This window comes from Ailuropoda melanoleuca, chromosome 7, assembly GCF_002007445.2.
Source record: "Ailuropoda melanoleuca isolate Jingjing chromosome 7, ASM200744v2, whole genome shotgun sequence".
Classification (NCBI taxonomy): domain Eukaryota; kingdom Metazoa; phylum Chordata; class Mammalia; order Carnivora; family Ursidae; genus Ailuropoda; species Ailuropoda melanoleuca.
In genome coordinates, this window is record NC_048224.1 from 59,429,525 (window position 1) to 59,447,883 (window position 18,359).

General features: G+C 63.0%; 1 protein-coding gene across 1 annotated transcript in view; it reads right to left on the reverse strand.

Annotated features, from left to right (window-relative positions):
* Positions 1-4,873: 4,873 nt before the first annotated feature.
* Positions 4,874-18,359, reverse strand: part of CCDC187 (coiled-coil domain containing 187) — a 33,028-nt gene continuing 19,542 nt past the window's right edge. The window contains exons 10-18 of the mRNA XM_034663757.1: positions 15,878-16,222; positions 14,940-15,027; positions 13,559-13,705; positions 12,515-12,651; positions 9,966-10,129; positions 9,426-9,556; positions 8,960-9,072; positions 8,349-8,425; positions 4,874-7,878 (exon numbers count right to left, since the gene is read on the reverse strand). Of these exons, the coding sequence (XP_034519648.1) occupies positions 6,146-7,878; positions 8,349-8,425; positions 8,960-9,072; positions 9,426-9,556; positions 9,966-10,129; positions 12,515-12,651; positions 13,559-13,705; positions 14,940-15,027; positions 15,878-16,222 (2,935 nt within the window). The 3' untranslated portion in view covers positions 4,874-6,145. The remainder of the gene's footprint in view (positions 7,879-8,348; positions 8,426-8,959; positions 9,073-9,425; positions 9,557-9,965; positions 10,130-12,514; positions 12,652-13,558; positions 13,706-14,939; positions 15,028-15,877; positions 16,223-18,359) is intronic.

Here is an 18,359-nt window from a genome sequence, read left to right on the forward strand (position 1 = left end):
CACAGCCGCTGCCGCCGCCGCCACCTCCGCCCGCCGCCGCCATGTTGGGAGTGCCGCGGCGCGCCTGACCTTTCACCCTGGCAACCGGCGTCACGTGCGCCGCGCGCGCCCCGCCCCGCCCCCGAGCGCCCGCCAGGCCCCGCCCCTTCCCAGGGTCGCCAGATTTGGCAACCGAAAAGGTCCCGCGCCCGAAATGCAAGTTTAACGGGACACCGTTAGACTTACAAAGGATTGCTGCTGATTGGAAACTCCCTTTTAACGGGGGCCGCTGTGCCTTCTCCGGAAGCCCCAGTGTCTGCTACCCTGACCTTGGCTTTTTCATAGGAGGGCTTAACCCTTGGACACGTAGCCTGACGCCCCACAGATTCGGATGTGCTGTGGTGCCCAAGTTTGGGGCTTTCCAGTCGAGCACAGCTGATTTCTCTGCAAGCCTGGGAAAGGCAGCTTCCTGTTGTCCGGCGCCCGGCGTCCCCCGGATCCGCGTCGGAGCGCGCTGGGGGAAGCCCAGCCCCACGCACGGCGGCAGCCTTCCTGGGCAGAAAGGAGGACTCCCGCGCGGGAGGGCCGGGGGCAGCGCAGCCCCGCGGTGCCTGGCCTGGGGGCTTTAGGAGTCTTCTCTGGGCAGGGGTTCCCTGCTGACCGTTTTCGCACTGGTCGGTTTAGGGACTTTTCTATATAAGGCCGCGGCGCCCAGGACCCGGTGGGCAGGGCGCTCTGTCCTAGCTTCCCGTGATCCGAGCCATGGTTTAGCCGCACACACTCTATGTCCAACGTTCTGTGCCTTTTTAGGCCCCTTGGCGGAGTCTGTGCTCAGTGGGTGCTTGCCGGGTTTTCAGCACGTACAGCCTGACCCGCCGATGCTTGTGGATACAGCCTTGCTCGTGCCCTGCTCCCCCATCACCTATTGATTCCTCAGCTCCTGTCACTGACTATTTGCTTAGTTCAACAGACCTGGTTTTTAATTGCTATTCGTAATTGTTAACGCATATCAACATTTTCTTGGAACTGTGTAACCAAACAAGAAAGGAAGTGGGTCACAGAGCAGACATGAGTCAGCAACAGTCACTGGCCTGGTCAAATTCTTATGTTTCAGGCCTCTTGGCTCTTCTGCAGCCCAGGCAGAGGCAGGGCATGTGCAAAGGCCCTGAGGTAGACGGGGCAAGCACGTTGGAAGAACAGCTGGAGCAGAGTGAGCCAGGGAAGAGGGAACCAGAGAACCAGCAGAGAGGAGGTCTGGAGGGGGGGCCTCCGTAGCCAGGCTGCCCTCTAGGGCCCTGGCTCTGAAAGCCATGTGGCCACCAGAGGATTTTGAGGAGGGATGTGGTTCTGCTCTTCTGGCTGCCATGTAGGAGTGGGGGAGGTGGGAAGCAGGAGACCAGTGGCGGGCCATCACAGCCCCCCAAGAGATGGCAGGACTCAGGTGAGGGGTGCATGGCAGTGCCAGTGACAGGGTCAGACTTTGGGAGCGTTTTGAAGGTAGAACACATGGTGGATCAAATCCCGAGTGTAGACAGAAGGGTTGCGTCTTCCTGCAGGGTTTTGGCCAGAGGAGCTGGTAGAAGGATGTTGCTCTTAACCGAGCTGCAGACTGGGGAGGAGCGAGGGAGGGCAGCGTTGGGGTGAGAGTGGAAACCTGAGCTTGTGTGGGACCTGCCGCTTGTGCTTCCAGGGGTCCCTCCTACTCTGCTGGGGCCCGTGGGAGCCCCTGCTGCGCCCGGGGTGGAGTCCAGCCTCCTCTGGGCCTCCCGCGCCCCTGCCTCCGCCCCCTCCACCTTTGATCAGGTAGGCCTCTGCCTGGGGGGCGTGGCCACAAAGTCAGGAGACAACGGTTGAGCAAATGGACCAGCAGTCTGATCACACAGCTGGCAAAGACGGGCGGGCCGAGCTCCTGCAGGCTGCCATGCAGGCCCCTCCCAGGAGGGGTTTGACCCTAATGCGGTCTCAGCCCACTCAGGCTTCCTAACACAACCCCACAGACCGGCATTTCCTGAATGTCGGACATTCGCTCATCCCAGTTCAGGAGGCTGGACGTTCCAGAGCAGTGTCCACAGGCTCGGCTTCCAGCGAGACCCACTCCCTGGTTTGCGCACAGCTGGCCACCTTCCCGCCATGTCCTCCCGTGGCCTCTCCTCTGTGTGCACTCGTGGACAGAGGGAGAGCAAGCTCTCTGGGGCCTCTTCTCACGAGGGCACTAATGCCAGGGTGGGGCCCCACCCGCATGACTCCATCAAACCCTGACCACCTCCCGAAGCTACCTCCCAGCACCAGCACATTGGGAGTTAAGACTTCAACGTAGGAATTCTGGGGAGACACAGTTCAGTCTGCAGCAAACACCCAAAGCCACCTGGAGTGACTGTGCCGCTCCCCTCCCCGGGGTGTAAGTCCCACCATCACAACTCTCCCCCAGGGCTTGCGTGTCCCCATCCAGGTGCTGAGGGAGCCAGAGGGGGGCTCTCTGGGGGGCAGCCAGTGGGGGTGCGTGCTGGCCCCACTGAACTGCCTTTGGGGTTCTCCTGTTCCCTCCTTGGCCAGCAGGAGGCCAGTTACCTGCTCTGCTAGCCACAGTCCCAGGGAGTGCTGGCCAAACCCCCCTTCCTGCCGTGGGGGGAGCTCATCAGGCAGGTGGCAGCAGGGTGTCCCTCCCTGGGACCAGCCCCACCCCACGGGGGCAAGGCAGCCTGGTGCCGCTGACACTGTGAGCCCCACTGTGGCCAGTCAGCATGGCCGGGTAATACTTCACCCCAAACCTGCTCGGTGACGTGGAGCCACTGTGGCACCTGGCTTAGCCCAGCACGGAGAGGCCGAGCCCTGAAATGCAGGGTTGATTGTAAAATGCAGCCAAATTCAGAAACATTGAAACAAGGTGTGGGCGGAATCATATCTTAGAATCTGAGAAATGGGGCAGCATCGCAGTTTCTGTTGACTTTCCAGGCCCTGCTCCAAGCCCCACGACCCCAGCCTGGCACCCCGGCCCCGGCCCCCGGTCTGCAAGAGTCACCTGCACTCCGCGGGCGCGCAGCCCTGGCGACTATGCCGCTAGGGATGAGACACATGCAGCCAAGGGGAATTGTCAGATGCCTCCAGGAGACAGATGGCTCTGATTTCACAGGCATTCGACGGTGGGGAGGTCTGCATCTCCGAGTGAGGGATTGGTGTTCCTGTTTTACAGAGGGGGAAACTGAGGCTCGGGGGGTCAAGTACTGTGGTTAAGGGCACATGGCACAAATTAGACAGCAGGGGTCTCCAACTTGGGTGCCCCTGACGCTCAGGAGGGGCCGGGCAAAGGCGCAGGTCCTTCCCTACTCCCAGGGCCGTGGCCACACCAGCTTGTGTGGCTGGATGGCGCGAGCCCCGGGATGCAGAGCCCCTGAGACTTTTCTATGCCCCACAGACAGGGTGGGCTCTGCATGGGGCAGAGAGAGGGGGCCAGCTGCAGCCCAGACTCTGGAGTGGGCCCTGCCCTCCAGCTGGCATTTGGTGTCCAGGCGGGGCTGCTCAGGACCACCCCCAATTCTCCAGAAAACTTCTGGAAGGAGCATTATTCCAGAGCACTGCCACGTTCCAGGGACAGAGCCTGGTGGGGACGATCCTGTGTGTCCTCACGATGACACCTTGAGGAGGTCAGGGACGGTGGACGTGGAGGCAGGGGGACAGGGTCCCTGCCACGCCCCCAGGAAGAGGTGGAGAGCAGGATTTGGGACGGGCTCTGAGCATCACAGAGGCCCTGCTGGGTCACGTTACAGGCTGGGTGGACGCAGCCACGGGAGGGAGGAAGCCCCTGCAGGGGAGCGGTCGCAGGAGCCCTGGGAGGGCCAGGAGTGCGGGGGGGGGGGATGTGTGTGCCCACGATCCTGTCCTTGCTCCTCAAACCGGCAGTCACATTTTGCAAACACTACTGCTGGTCCTAGCTGTGCTCATGGGGATGGGGGAGGGCCTTTGCTGGGGGCAAAGGTGCACTACTGGGGGAACAAACGGAGAGGGGCAGCTTGGCGTTTGATGCCTGGTGGAGGGTGGGCAATGTGGGACTTGTAGACCTTCTTCTGGGGCCCGGATGCTGCCTGGGGAGTCGGCCCGGACAGGTCTGACCTCCTCAACTGCGTTTGCTTGGGTGCTCAGCCGGAGAACCCGGCCCCACGGACCCAGCCGCTCACGCACCTCCCACCCCCGGGGGCCAGGTGCCCCGGGCACAGGAAGGCACCATCCAGATGGGCACCGTGTGTGCCCCCCGGAGTACACGCGGCTGTCCCTGCTCCACACCTGCCCTCCTGGCCCTCAGTTGTGTTTTATAGGAGCGGCCGTTACGGCCACTCAGGGTAAGGGGTCAAAAAGGCCCCGTAAAGCTGGTCTGGTGCTTGGGATCTGAAGCACTGAAGGCTCACTGGGGGCATTCTCTGCAGGAGTTGCGGTTAAGCAGGGCAGCTGAAAGAGACAGATCACTGGAAAATTACATGTGGGCTTTAACTGAGAAATAATCATTTTCTATGAAAGATAATGATTTCTCTGGAGGCTGATATCAAGATTTATCGGCCCAAGAGGTTAGTAGGGACTGGAGCCAAGGTGCGCGAGGCCCTGGCAGCCGGTGTCTCGGTGTGGAATTCTTGTCAGCTCAACAGACCCCAAGGCCAGAGCCACGTTCTCACTCCCCGGCTGAGACCAGGGGCGTCAGACGCCTTCCACGGAGCTGACCTGAGCAATCAGTTATTGTAGAGCGCGGCTTCCCTGGGACCCCGCTGTCGTGGGCGCGGGGCCGCCGGCGCAAGTGTGTCTCCTGCTGGCCCCCAGGGAAGGTCATTCTGGAGGGTCCAGCTGGGAGCACAGCCACCCCATGGCGACCAGAAAGGGGGCGATCGAGTTTGAGGCAAATCTGCAGGGTTTTGAGGGGAGATTTATTACCATGCCAAACACGTGTGTGTAAAATACATAATTCCTCTCACATGGTCTCGTAAATCCAAAAGGGTCAGCAATAAATAGAGAAAAATAAAAAATTACAGACTAATTTGTTCAGAAAACTAGAAGGAAATCAATAAGAAAGCTGTAGCTCAGAACCTGTTTGGAAATTGTGTCTACAGAGCGTGTACACCTCCCCCCACCCCCATCCAAGCCTCTGCTGGGCGAAGGCAGCACCAAGGGTCTTCGCTGTGCCTCCCAAAGCCCTGAACCAGGACCAGCCAGCATGTGACAAAGGTGGGTCTGGCCAGCGGCTGGCCCGGACACACGGCTGCCCCAGAGCAGGGGGCCTGGTGGAGGACTGCCTGGAGGAGGCCCCTCTCCAGAGCTAGAAAGTGGAGGACGCAGGCTGACCTCGGGGCTCTGCCAGGCCAGGTTTGGAGACGTCTCCCATCGAAACTGCAAGCCACAAAAGTCTGGGTCTTCCCAGAGGTCCATAAGTGCAGCCAAGGGGATGAGCTCCTATCTTAAGGCTGCGGAAGCCCGAGGCCCTGGACAGGAGGAACCCAGTCCTGAGGGGTCAGGACCCCACCCACACCCCTGAAGACAGCCTGTGTCCCCGAGCGCTCATACAACGGACGGCCACCAGGGCAGGGTTCTGGTGTCTTCCAGAAGGAGTCCTGAGCATTCAGGGAGGCCTCGGCCTGCCTACCGCCGGAGGACAGGCTGAGACTTGGCTGGTGGGCTTTGGCCCTTGAGCTGGCAGCTCCTCTCACCGGCACGGCTGGGCGGGCCCGCAGGCAGGGCCTCAGAAGCCAGCAGTGCCGGGGGCGTAAGCAGGTGCAGACCTGCCCCCGGCCACCTCCACCCCAGGCTTCCCCCCAACCACCTTTCACCTTCCTGCCTCTTAGGCTCTGGGGAGCAGGGACCCTTTCAGGCGCCTGATGGAAGCAGCAGACCCAATGCCTGGAAGAACGCAGAGCCCACCGCGCTTGACGTCACGCCAGCGTCTGGTCCTTGGCTTAGCATCAGAGGACCAGCCGCACGGCCAGCGGCGGGTGGCTATGGTGAGTGGCCGCTCTGCCCTCAGGCGTCCAGGCCTCCGGAGCCTCCCGCACATGCGGGCACACACAGGCACAATAACTCCGCAAAGTCACGGGTGTCTGTGTGTCACCACGGGCCCTGCACTGTCCCCTCAGGAGTCTTGTCAGTCTGGGGGACACACCGGGTCAGCCTCGGGGACACGCCAGCTTCGCCGTCAGCGGGCCGCTGGCTGGGCCAGCTCTGAGAGCACAGCCAGCGAGTCACACAGGATCCTTCTGGTGAGCTGGCTGGAGATCAAATCCACCACCTCGGCTCTCTCCACGCCGGGTACGTCTGCGCAGGGGCCCGTGCCCGAAGCAGGAGCCGGGTCGCCCTGCCCGGTGCCAGACAGCTCTGTCCTTCCAGCCGCCAACAACATTGGCAGACCCTCCCTGGCCACGTAGGCCACTCTGGATGGGGCTGGGGGCTGCACTGGCAGCCGTGGGAGCCCTCCTGTGGCACCACCTGCCCCCACACACTGGCTGCCCACAGCCTGGGCTCCCCCATCAGAACACAAGTCACCCAATTTGTCCCCAAGGCTTCCACCCCGCCCACCTGCTCCCAGGCAGAGCCCTGACTCCTGGGGCCCCGGGGACAGTGCCTCAGGCAGGCCCTCCCCAGACAAGGAGGGCAACTCCCCAGTTTTGACGGAGGCATCCTCCCCTGGGGGGCCCAGCGAGCCCCCAGGAGACGTGGCATCTTCAGGTGGGGGAGGGAAGTCTTCTGAGCGGAGGCTGCTGGCGTTGGCCTCGCTCTCTGCTGGGAAGGGGGAAGGCAGAAGAGGGAGGCTGACATCCCTATGGGTGGAGGACGGAAGGTCGGCACTGCTGTAGGACAGCACGTCATCCACGGGGGACAGGATCTCAGGCAAGACCCCGCTGGCCAGGGTGGGGCAGGCTTCCTCTGGGGCAGGGGAGTCTCCCCTCCCCCTACACCCAGGCGCCCAGCCCTCGGGGGTCCGGGCCACCAGACCTCCAGGGTCCTCAGGAGGAGCCCGCAGGGTCACGGGGAGCTCAGGCTCAGACCAGGTGTGTTGGGGTTTCCTGTCATCGGACAGACTCAGGTCAGCATTCCCAGGCCCCTCTGGGCAGCCAGCTGAGGCCGGCAGAGGCCCAGTGTGTCCTCCTCTGCCAAAGTCCACCGCTTCGGACGCCGAGGACCCCGAGGGAGAGGAAAGGGGCGGGTCTAAGTCACTGGAAGAAGAGGCTTTGGGTGGGGGTGGCGCGGAGGTAGCCCCCTGCGACACCTGTTTGGCTCTTTCTGTATTTAATCCACTGACCAGGCTCCCACTGGTTGCAGAAGCTTCCTCCCTCCTTGCAGAAGGGGGTGCAGAGCAGGGCTCCCGGCCACTTTCCAGGAGGGAGGAGCCTCCCGCAGGTGAGGAGCGCCCCGAGGCCGGCTCGGCACCAGGGCCTGGCTCCAGCAGGTTCTCCTCGTCCCAGACCTCGCTGGATGCCTCTGACAGCTCTGACCCCCACCTCGAAGAGGGGGCTGTCAGGACAGGAAGCAGCCAGCCCGCCTGCAGGAGGCCTCCACCCGGCTCCATGCCTCCTGCCTCCGCCGAGGAGCCGAGCCGGGGACCGGCCCCGCTGCCCTCCAGCCTCTCCCAGGCCACCCGCCCCTCGGCCCGGTGGAGGCCCCTGGAGTCTTGAGGAGAGAGCTCCCCGGACCAGCCGGTGTCTGTGTTGGGGGCCTCCCCCGCTTCCCACCCTGACAGGGGGGTGGAGCTCCCAGAAAGCCGCACCAGAGTGGCGGACGCTTTCTGAAAGTCCTGGAGAGAGCCGCAGGACAGCCCGCTCGCAGAGGACGCGGCACGGGACCCCGAGCGGCTCTGGGGGGTGGACTCACACTCGGACTCGGGACCCAGCTCCAGGGGGCTGCCGGCACGCCGCCTGGGTGGTGCGGGAGCTGCAGAGAGCGGAGTGTAGGGGTGAGGCCCACAGTCCTCACACTCTGTCACCCCCGCAGCACAGGGACAACCGGCAGCCCACACCCCACGGCCCCTAAGCCAGGGGCCCAAACCAGAAAAGCCCAGACGGGCAGAAGAAAAGCCCACAGCGTCAGCGTGGCTGAGCCCCCGACTCCGCGCCCAGCACCACAGGTACGGGAATCGCGTCTGGGCCCGTCCAGCGGCTGCCGTGGGCAGGACCGAGGCTGGCTTTGCCCTGTTCTGTTTCCCCGAGGCACAGGTGGCTCCGGACAGGGCCTCTCCCTGCGGTCACTCACCTGCCACGCGGGGCCATGACGGGAGGGTGGGGAGTGGGCAGGGCTCCCCTGTGGGGCTTTGGGAGAAGGCTGACTCTGACTGAGGAGCTGGTGTTGGCTGACCCTGAGTGGGGATTCGTTCTTGGGCAAGGCGGGGCCTTCTGGGGCATCACCTGGAGTAGCAGTCAGCCGGGCGGCTTCCGGCCGAGAGAAGGGGTCACAGGGGGCCTCCTGCCAACAGGTCTCTGTCCTGCAGGCACATTTGTGGGGATGTCCCGGGGGCTCCCCGGAGAAGGCCCCATCCCCCCAGCTTCCTCCTCACAGCTCAGGGCCTCTGCAAGGGCCTTCAACTACCCCATAAGCTTGACAGCCCTCTGCCAGGCATCTGCTCCCATAGGGAGGGGCCGTCAAAGCACAGGACTCCCCAGGTGGGGGCCAGGGGCCCTGTGTTTAGGGGTCCTGGCCTCAGTCCCTGCTGGATCAGGTCTCTGGGGGTGTTACCATCTAAGAGGCTCAGAGGCACATATTCCCTGGAGGGGCCCCTCCTACTGCCCCCACCACTGGATCTTGGGCCGATTCACCAGGTGACATCTTTGTTTCCAGAGGGGGTCAAACTCAGGAGGGCATGGGGAGGGCTGGGGGTGCACTGGGGGCCCAGGACAGGATGAGGGGCTCCAGGAGGGAGTCAGGGTCTCTCAAGGAGAGGACAGGCATCTCCATGCCCCAGGGCCCTGACCCCTGCCTGAGGGTCCGGCCAGCCTAGGCAGCCCTCCAAACCTCACACCTCTGTTCCCCTGATGACCAGCTTTCCATCTGGGGGCGCTGCTCCCTGGGGCGGCTGGCAAAATCCAGCTCCAATTCCGACCCTGCTGGGCTTAGGCTGCCTTCAGCCGCCTGCTGGAAACATGTTGGAGAAAGACTGCAGCCGGGGTGTGGCATCGGTCTGTGGCCCTTGGCTGTGGGTAAAGCCCCTGTGCTCCCATGACTATGGTCAGGAACAAAGAGATCCTCTTAAAGATGGCCCTGGAGACCCCCACTTACCAGATACCCTCCCCCCACCACCCACGGGCTCCAAGGACCCCTCAACAGATGAATCCACCTGGGAAGGGCCAAACAGGCTCCATCCCCTCCACACCCTCCATGGGTGGACAGGGTGACCCGCCCAGCCAAAGTCACATGGTAGGACCCGACAAAGCCAGGCCAGGCCCCCACTCTGCCCGCAGAGGGTGCAGGGCCAAGCCTCGACTCACGCTGGCTTCCGGGGGGCCGCAGGGACCCCCTTCGCCCGGGGAGTGCTGGTCCTCGAGTTTCTGCGCACGGCTTTCTGTCAGAGGCCAGGTCTTCTCCTCCGACGAGGGGCCGGGGTTGGGCTGGGGCTCTCCTGTGAGGCAAAGGGACCGTAAGCATCGACAGGCACAGAACGGAATGCAGGATGTGGATGGCACGGTGTCCAGGAATCCTGAAGCCACGTGAAACAATCAGCCTCGGGAAACGGGCACACCACCTGAACTCGCCCCCTCGTCATACAGAGGGGGAGACCGAGGGCAGGGAGGAGCACCCCTCACCAGCCCACCCACGCTGCCCGGGAATGGTGGTGGGGGCGTGTGCAGGGGGCCCTCCTGCCGGCACGGCTCTCACAGACGGAGAGGTGGGGATGGCCCTGTCGCACAGCACTGGCGAGGCTCCCCAGGACGCAGGTCTGCCTGAACTCAACCCAGTGCTGCCCCAAGTGGCCAGGGCCCACTGACGGTGACCGTCGGTCCTCGGCTGCCGCTGCCTTGCCTAGTTACCTTGGTCCACGGGGCTCTGGCTCTCCACCAGCCGGCCCCCAGCATGAGGCCAGCCGCGGAGCACAGGCGTGTCCTCTCCCCACACAGGCCTTGCAGGCGGCTGGTGACTGTCGGCAGCTGAAGTGGCCTGGGGGGGTGTCCCATCCTCCTGCCCGGTGGGGGGGCTGCAAGGCAGAGTGCAGAGGGGCTGCGACGGCCCGTCTGGGCTGTGCCCTCTCCAGATGATGAGCCCTGACCAGGACACTCCACGAGTGGGACAGCATGCATACGGGGCACAGCTGTGGATGGTGGCCGAGTGGTCAGCACATGGGTAAGGTAAAACAGGGCCTGGGCCCTGCCCACCAGGCAGCTTCCCAAGTGGGGGCCATTGCCCCCAGATGGGGCCATTACTGGCGGCTGACGGAGCACAGGTACAGTGCTGGGGCATGCTGGGAGGGAGGTGTCCCCCAGCACAGGGTGCTCTGTCAAGATTGCTGCACAGAGACCTGCCACTGGGCCCACCTGAGCTCTGGGAGGCCAGGCAGTTTGAAGGCCTGGACACCACACGCCCAGACCCGCTGCCATGCTCCGGGCACACGGACGAGCATCAGGAACCCCCCTGCCCCCGTCATCACAGCCTCAAGGAGGCATCTGGGGGTCAAGGCTGCCAGGTCTCCTGACCCCTGGACCAAAGGTCAGTGCTGGCGGGGAGGCCTGCTGGGACACCACCGAGACTCTCTCTCACTCGGCTTGCTTTGTTTCTGTTCCCTCTCCCCCAAGGCACTCACTACAACTGGGCACAGCCGGCTGCCCACCCCCAGGGTGGCCCTGAGCATCTCCCGAGTGGGGTCACAGGGCCATCCTTAGTGCCTGTAGTCTTGGGCCTTTGAAGGAGGAGACAGCTCAGGGTCTGCAGCTCTGACTTCTCTGGGGCAAGGCCTGGGGGGCAGCTGTCTTCAGTGTCCCAGATGCAGGCCCCTGCCTGGCCCCAGGAGCAGGGACGCGGAGGACAGCGCAGGGGGCTGTGCCTGAGGCCATCGCCCACCCTCAGCGCGGCCTCGGGAGCAGGACAGGCTAAATAACCTGGAATGGGAGCCCCCTCTTGCCCTTTGAAAGGGTTATTGCCCTGCCCACCCCCTCCGCACACCCAGGGGCTCAGGCCAGGAACGCTGGGGGTGCTGAGAGCAGGCAGTGGCCCACGGGCACTAGCTCTAGGCTGCTCCTGGGCCCTGATCCGCTGTGAGCTCTCCTGAGCTCCTCATCAGAGCGCGTCTGTTCCCGGTGTGGCGTGACCTCCAGCAAAGTCAGATGTTCTCTCAGTGAGGGAGGGGGTGCTAATAAGAAACCCGAAACTCTTCCTCATATGTACGCAGGCTCTCTGTTCCCTAGCTGTCCAGCAGTGGCTCCTGCCTCTGTGATGAGACAAGCAAACGAGGCCTGGCCACTAGGAGCACGGCGGCTCCCACGGGGCTCAGGCCTGCCCACACAGCCTTCCCAGCGAGCTCCCGGGTACCCAGAGGGTACAGTCGGCCTGGAAGCCTCTTCAGAGATCCCGGGCCTGGCAATCGATAGCAACGTGAAGGGTAGATCAGTCCATGCTGAGATTTATTTGAGAAGCGCTCTCACAGGGAAGCCAAGTGGGGCTCATGGCCAGGCAGCAGATGGGCGATGACCCCCTTGCACAGAGGAGGCTTGCAAAGGGTCCCCCACGTGGGAAGAGGGCCGCTGGAGGCGCCGGTGCTCCTACAGGCAGGCAGGGGCCCCTGTGAAGGCTGCTCCTGGCGGGGGGCCGTGAGCCCTTCCCGGGGGGAGGGGCTGCCTCCTGCGTCCTCACCCCTGGCTTGCTGTGATTAGAGTCTGGCTGGTGGGCAGACAGCCCTGGGGCCATTTTATTAAGACAGAGGGAAGGAGGCGTTCTGAGCATAGGGATGTAGGACACTCTTGATGGGAAAAGCAGCTCGCTCTCTCCCACAGCAGGGCTCTGGGTCAGGTGGCACCGGTCATCGGACTCCCCGTCCACCCTCATGGTGACTCAGCCTGGGCAGGGCCCTCTCGTCGGCCATGAGAGGCCCTTTTGCTGCAAAACGAGGCCAGCGGCCACGTGGCCAGGCCTGTAAGAGAAGGCCCAGCCGCCACAGCTGGTAGGACAGCCCCACACCAGCCTCGGACGGGGCTCCTGGCAGCTGGGGGGGCCACATTGCCCCTGAGCAAGGCCCGTCTACTTGCTTTGTCTCACTGCACCCCACCCGGGGATGGTGGCACTCCTGTCCCCATTTCACAGATGAGGAACCAGGCTCAGAGAAGGGAGGACAACCCAAGGCTACGCCCAAGCCAGCAGCCCAGCTAGGAATGAGCCAGCGCCTGCTGTGTCACCAGGGCCGCTCTGGCCTCTGCCCACATTCCCATGGGCCAGCCAGCTGGAGCAGGGCCTCCTCGGGGTCCCCAATGCCGCCCTCCCCTCAGCAGGGCAGAGAGGTGCAGGGCCCAGCAGCCACGAGCACCGGGGCCATTCAGCACAGGAAAGGCTTTTAATGGTGAGCACGGGGCCAGGACTGCCGGTGACGACTCACTGTTGGGCTCGTAGGCTCTCGGGGTTTCTCCAGGGGCTGTGGCCGGTGGAGCTGCCAGGCCCACGTGGTGTCGAGGGGCACGATGAGCCCTGCGCTGGCCCCTCCGTCTGAGCGGGCTTGACTTCAGGGCCAGAGGTCTACGAGAGACAGCACAGGGGAGCTGTGTGAAACACATCGGTCTCACCTGCTCTTAGGAGAAGCAGGGAGCGGGCTTCACGTGGTGAGGCCACCGGTCGCCCGGTGTGGGGTGCTGAAACAGGTGCCCCTGCCAGCTGCAACAGGCGGTTCTAACCTCCCAGAAGCCCTGCATCTGTGCTAATAGCCCCCAGACAGGTGCAGACATTGGGCCCAGGGCTGGGGAGTCCTTGCCCGAGGCTGCCCCGGGTCACTGCGCTCAAACCCAAAGCCACGCTCTGGAAATAGGCAGCCCCGGTCACCTGTCCTGCAGGTGGGCCTGGGGCAGGGTGCACACCACTGGCTGCTCATCCCGCAGTGTGACCGCTAACCCGTAGAACCCAGTTCATTCCAGGCTCACCCAGCCAGGTGAGGCCATCAGCCTCCCCATCTCGACAGAGGGGACGTTCAGGCTGGGGACGGCAGCCCCGCTCCGTGTCCACACAGCCCCCTCCATGTGACAGCTGGTGGGATGGGGAGTTGGAGCAAGGACACCCTTGCTGCTCGGGGCTCCCCAAGGGGCTGTCCCCCCAGGAGCCCAGGCTACCCTTCCTTCTTGCCTCAGCTGCCACCGGCCCCGGCCCCGGCCCCAGCTCTAGCCTAATCCCCCCCCTCCCCACTGGGCTGCTCACCTCCACCCATGGGCCTGGAGCACCTTCCCCTACCGTGGAGGGGGCTGGCTACCCCTCCAGAGCCTGACGAGGGCCACGCTATCCAGGAAAGCTCCTTGGCCCCTCCTGCCCTCTAGCCGCACCCTCTGCCCGGGCCCTCCCCACTCTGGGTCTCAGGCACATTGATGGGGAGCCTGCACCGTCCCACGGAGCAGCCCGGTGGCAGGTGATGAGCCTCCAGCCCAGGGAGCACACCCACCTGAGGCAGCCTGGTCCGGGCCTCGAACTCCTGCTGCAGACGTGCCACGGCTGCCCGCAGGGAAAGGATGTCCCTCTGATGCTGCAGGAGCAGCGTCCTCTCCTTGTGTGAGGACAGCTGGGTGTTCCGCAGGCATCGCAGTTCTCTCTGAACCAGCCAGAGGAGCCGTCAGCAAAGCCCCCGACCCAGCACAAAGGCACACGTGGAAGAGAGACCCACGTGATGAGCGGGGAAAGGGGTGTCTGGGGGGGGCAGCCCGCTCCAGCGGGGCCTTCCCTGAGCCCCTCCAGGCGCTCTTCTCAGCCTGCTCAGCATGTTGGCCCCCCGTGGGTTTGCCCAACAGGAGGCTTAGCGGGAGGTGGGAGGGAAGGTAGGGTGTTGTTCCCTGGGCCCCCCAACCCGGGTCGGGACAGGTCGGCTGCACCTCTGGCCTCCCCCACGCAGCCCTCCCTCTCTCCAGGCTCTGGGCACTGCCCCCACCCCCTGGACTGGTCCCTTCATTAAACTGTCCGCGTCTGTCCTCTGGTCCCTGCTTTGTCTCTGATGGCAGACCCCTCGGCAGAGCCACCTTGCCAGGAGCACATGCCCGGGTCTTTGCACACCTACCCTGGGAGATGGCAGCCTTTATAGGTCAGAGGAGGAAACTAAGGCTGGGCAGAGCTGGGTCCCTGGCTCAAGCCCCAGTAGTCAGGGGCTCAGACCGCTGCTCAGCATCTCTTGCCATGTGATAACTGGAGCCCCTTCCAAGGCCCCTTCACAGCTCACGGTCATGTTGTCACCTGCATTTTTCTGTCCGAGTCTCTTCCTTTGCCCCCTCTGCCTGGAATCCTCACATCTGCCACCCCACCTCCTCGGCCCAGACAGGCCGTCAGGGGAGGAGGGTTTCTGTCAACACAGCACCACCTCTCATTGCCCCTCTGAGGGTCCCTGAGCAGGGCCAGCCCCTTACACTGAGCCTCAGTTTCTTCATCTGCATAAATGGAGCTAACACTGGTCCCACCACACAGTGGCCCCTGGACACTGGGCTCAGAGCAGCTAGTGAGACCCTCTGTGGTCGAGCACACTCCCCCGGCCAGTGCTGGCCACACTAATGCCCCTGCAGCCCCCGCCACAGACGCTGCTGTCATCCTCCTGTTCTCGAGGCTCCAGGAAACCACAGGTGGCAGGACGGCAGGGCCATAGGGCATCCAGGCCACACTGCCCCCTCTGGCCACTGGGCGCTCCCCTTGCACCACAGGGTCCTGAGCCCCCGGGGAGGGTGGTGATGGCTGGGGAATTATCACGGTGTGGTGCAGAACACTCACGTTCCCAGCCAGGAGGGTAGCCGGACCAACTGGGTGCCGGTTGCCTGCCGCCCCCTCGGGGTTGAGCGGACCCTTACCTGCTCATGCTCAAGGCTGCTGAGGGCCTGCCGCTGTCTCTCTGCCAGGGCCTCCAGCAACGCAGCGTTCCCCTTGCTGCCCAGGCACCTGCGGGAGGAGGACCCACCACTCACCTCGCATCCAGTAAGTGGGTGTGGAAAACTGCAGACGCAGCCAGCCAGGTGGACCTGGGATGGTCCCCGCCCTCAGCTTGGACAGGCGAGGGGAACCCCGGGGGGGGGCCTGGGGGCCCAGCCCAGGCTGCCACTCTGCCCACCTCCTCTGCATGACCACTTTCGGGCCTGACGGATGAAGGGAGGGCAGTGCCTTGCACCCTGGAGCCCCAGCCCACCCAGAGGGTCCTTTGGGGGGGGCTTTCGTGGACCCGCACACGCACAGCCTGGAGCCGGGGAGGACCTTCACTGGGATACACTTTTTGGAAGCCAGTGAGGGAACGTCAAGAAGCTACCGATGCATCAGAGTGCACAGTCACTGACTCGGCAGCCCCCTCGCACGCATTGACTACAGGAGGCCTCGCCGCCTGTTCACTCCCGAGCACGCGGAGCCGGAAACAGCCGCGAGGCCCAGCCTGGAGCCGGCGACAGGCGCGTGCGCTCAGCGGGCACCCCTGCGAGTCGTGGCGCTAGGCAGGGGCTCGGGAAGGTTTCGCGGTGGAAGTGAAACTCGGGCTGCAGAACAGCACTTCGGTGCGTTTCGAACGCTGCTCAACAGCCGCGTGTCTCCCGCAACAAGACTGCGAAACAGGCAGGCTCCCCGGGAGAGGCGGCACTGCGGGGGTCGGTGTTTATGGACTTGCTCCCGGGGCTTCACTGCCTCAGCTAGCTTTCCGCAAATATCCATCACCACTGGGACCCGAACCGTCAGTTTGCCGCCACGCCACGCTGCCCGGGACTCGGGGGCGGGGCCAGAATGGGGGCGGCACCGCGCGTGCGCTCACCCTCGCTGCTGCTCCAACCAGGCCAGCTCGGCGCGCATCTTCTCTTCCAGCGCTTTCTCGCGCAGGCGCAGTAGCGCCGTCTGGTGCTGCGCGCGCAGCTCTTCCTCCCGCAGGCTCAGCTCGAGCATCTGGAGCGTGAAGTGGCCCGGGGCTCCGGCGTTGGCGCTCACCTGGGGCGGGGCAGATTGAGCAGGCTGCTCTGGGACCAGCCTCCCTGGGTGGGAGCGTTGGCCAGCCCAGGGGAGGCCGCCGCCTCCAAGAAGCCCTCCCAGACTGCCCGCCTCGCTCATCCCCTCCTGTCGTGTCTCCTTTCCTGAGGCGGAGTACCCCCCTCCCGACTGTGAGCTCCCAAGCGCAGGGTGGGGTCCTCATCATCTTAGTCTCGTGCCCAGCCCTGATCCAGGCTGTTTGTGCCCAAGAAGGTTGGGGAAAGACCAGGCCACCTGCCCTGAAATGTGCAGCCTGAAAGGTGGGGGCCAGCCCTGCTTGAAGAACTTTGCTGAAATGCCTGCTCTCACCTACTGCCCCAGGCATGAGGAAGGGGCTTGGGCAGATGTCCGTGGGAAGGGTGGGTGATGCCTGTGGCAGGGAGTGCCTCCCCCAGCCCAGAATTTGCAGCAGGCACACCCTGGGTGCAGGCCCTAGGAGAGGTGGGCTCAGCACCTGATGGCAGTCAGGTGGAGGATTTGGGTCTAAAAGCTGCCGTCAGGGCGCCTGGGTGGTTCAGTCAGTGAGGTGTCTGCCTCCGGCTGGGGTCATGATCCCGGGGTCCTGGGATCGAGCCCGCACTGGGCTCCCTGCTCAGTGGGGAGTCTGCTTCTCCCTCTCCCTCTGCTCCTTCCCCAGTCATGCATGCCCTGTCCCTCTTTCTCTTTCAAATAAGTACACAAAATTAAAAATAAATAAATAAAAGCTGCTGCCAGTGCCTGCCCAACCCCCCTTCCCATGGTACCTCTTCCTATACCTGGTGGGTGGGGTTGACCCGAGGGTAGAGCCTGGCCAGGGGCAGCTGGGAGGGAGCTTGGTCTGGTCTCACTTCCTGCCCGGGCTCTGGGGACAGAAAGCAGTCGGTGGTTGGGTTCTGTAGGGGATCCAGGGGCCTTTTATACAGGAGGGCCTCTCAAAGGTAGGCTGTCTGGGGTAGTTTAATACCCCCCACATACACAGCTTTGCACCAGATCTTCACAAGGCCGCACCAGGAGAATTTAACCATCTCCTTTGTCCTGATGTGAGGCTCTGTGTGAGCCCACTGATCATACAAAGGACCAGACCCAAGGTATAGGGGCCTCGGGGTGACTCAGTCCTGCTTCACGTCCACAGAAGGAGAGACTGAGGCCCGGAGACAGAGAGTGACCCGTTTGAGGTCCAGCACCAAGCAGGTGGGGTGGTGGCAGAGCCCAGATTCTGGACATGAGCAGCTCTCTTGCCAGTGATCACCACTAGCTGTCCTTGAGTGCAGGTGGGACGGACAAAGGACTCTATAGTTTCAAAAAGCTCATTTGAGGACTTGTGCTTCCCACCAAGAGAGTAAAAGGGATTGGACTGTGAATTTACTGTCCCACTAAATAACTTTAAAAAGCGACAAAATGAAACAATGACATATGTATAAGCACGCTCACATACATAAATGCGCACACACACGTATACGAAAGAGCAATTTTCCAGACACTGGACATCAGGCAACATAGCACAGTGGCCCCTGAGAGACAGAAAAGAGGTGAGAGCCCTGATTGTCACAGCGTACCACCTTGAGAGTGTTTCTAGGCTACAGTGCAAAGAAGGGAAACTGAGGCAGAGCCTTGCAGACCCCTTGGGGAGAGGAGATGGAGCTGGGAGTCTGGAGAGACCCAGGCAGCTAAAACTCATGGAAGAAGGACCAGAGAGGAGAGAGCCACACAGGGAGAACCTGGAGATTTGGAGTGTCCCCCATGAGCCTTCGGTGGAAGCCATACGAGGAAGCTACCCGTGTTGGGGAGAGAAGCGCCGGGAAGAGGCAGAAGGCCCGGAGCTGCCCCTGTCTGCGCTAGCCAGGCTGAAAAACCTCATGAGCCACGGGGCTTAGGGTAGAGGCCACAGAAGGTCCTGCCTTGGTCCCATACTGAGCCCTCCTTCATAGCCACCTCACAGTTATCAAAGCAACACCTGGAAGGATCCTGAGTCCAAGTAACTGTGTTCCAGAACAAAGCTCACAACTGTGTGTGGGAGCACACATATAGCACCCAACAAGGTAAAATTCTAAGTGTCCAGCAGGCATGTGAAGAAGCAAGAAAGCATGACCTATACCAAGTGTAATCAGTCAGCTGAAACCAACCCCAGAGAGTAGGATGAGCCAGAGAAGAACTTTAAAAGCCTTTATAACTGTATGCCCTATGTTTTTATTTTATTTTTTTAAAAAGATTTTATTTATTTATGTGACAGAGATAGGGACAGCCAGCGAGAGAGGGAACACAAGCAGGGGGAGTGGGAGAGGAAGAAGCAGGCT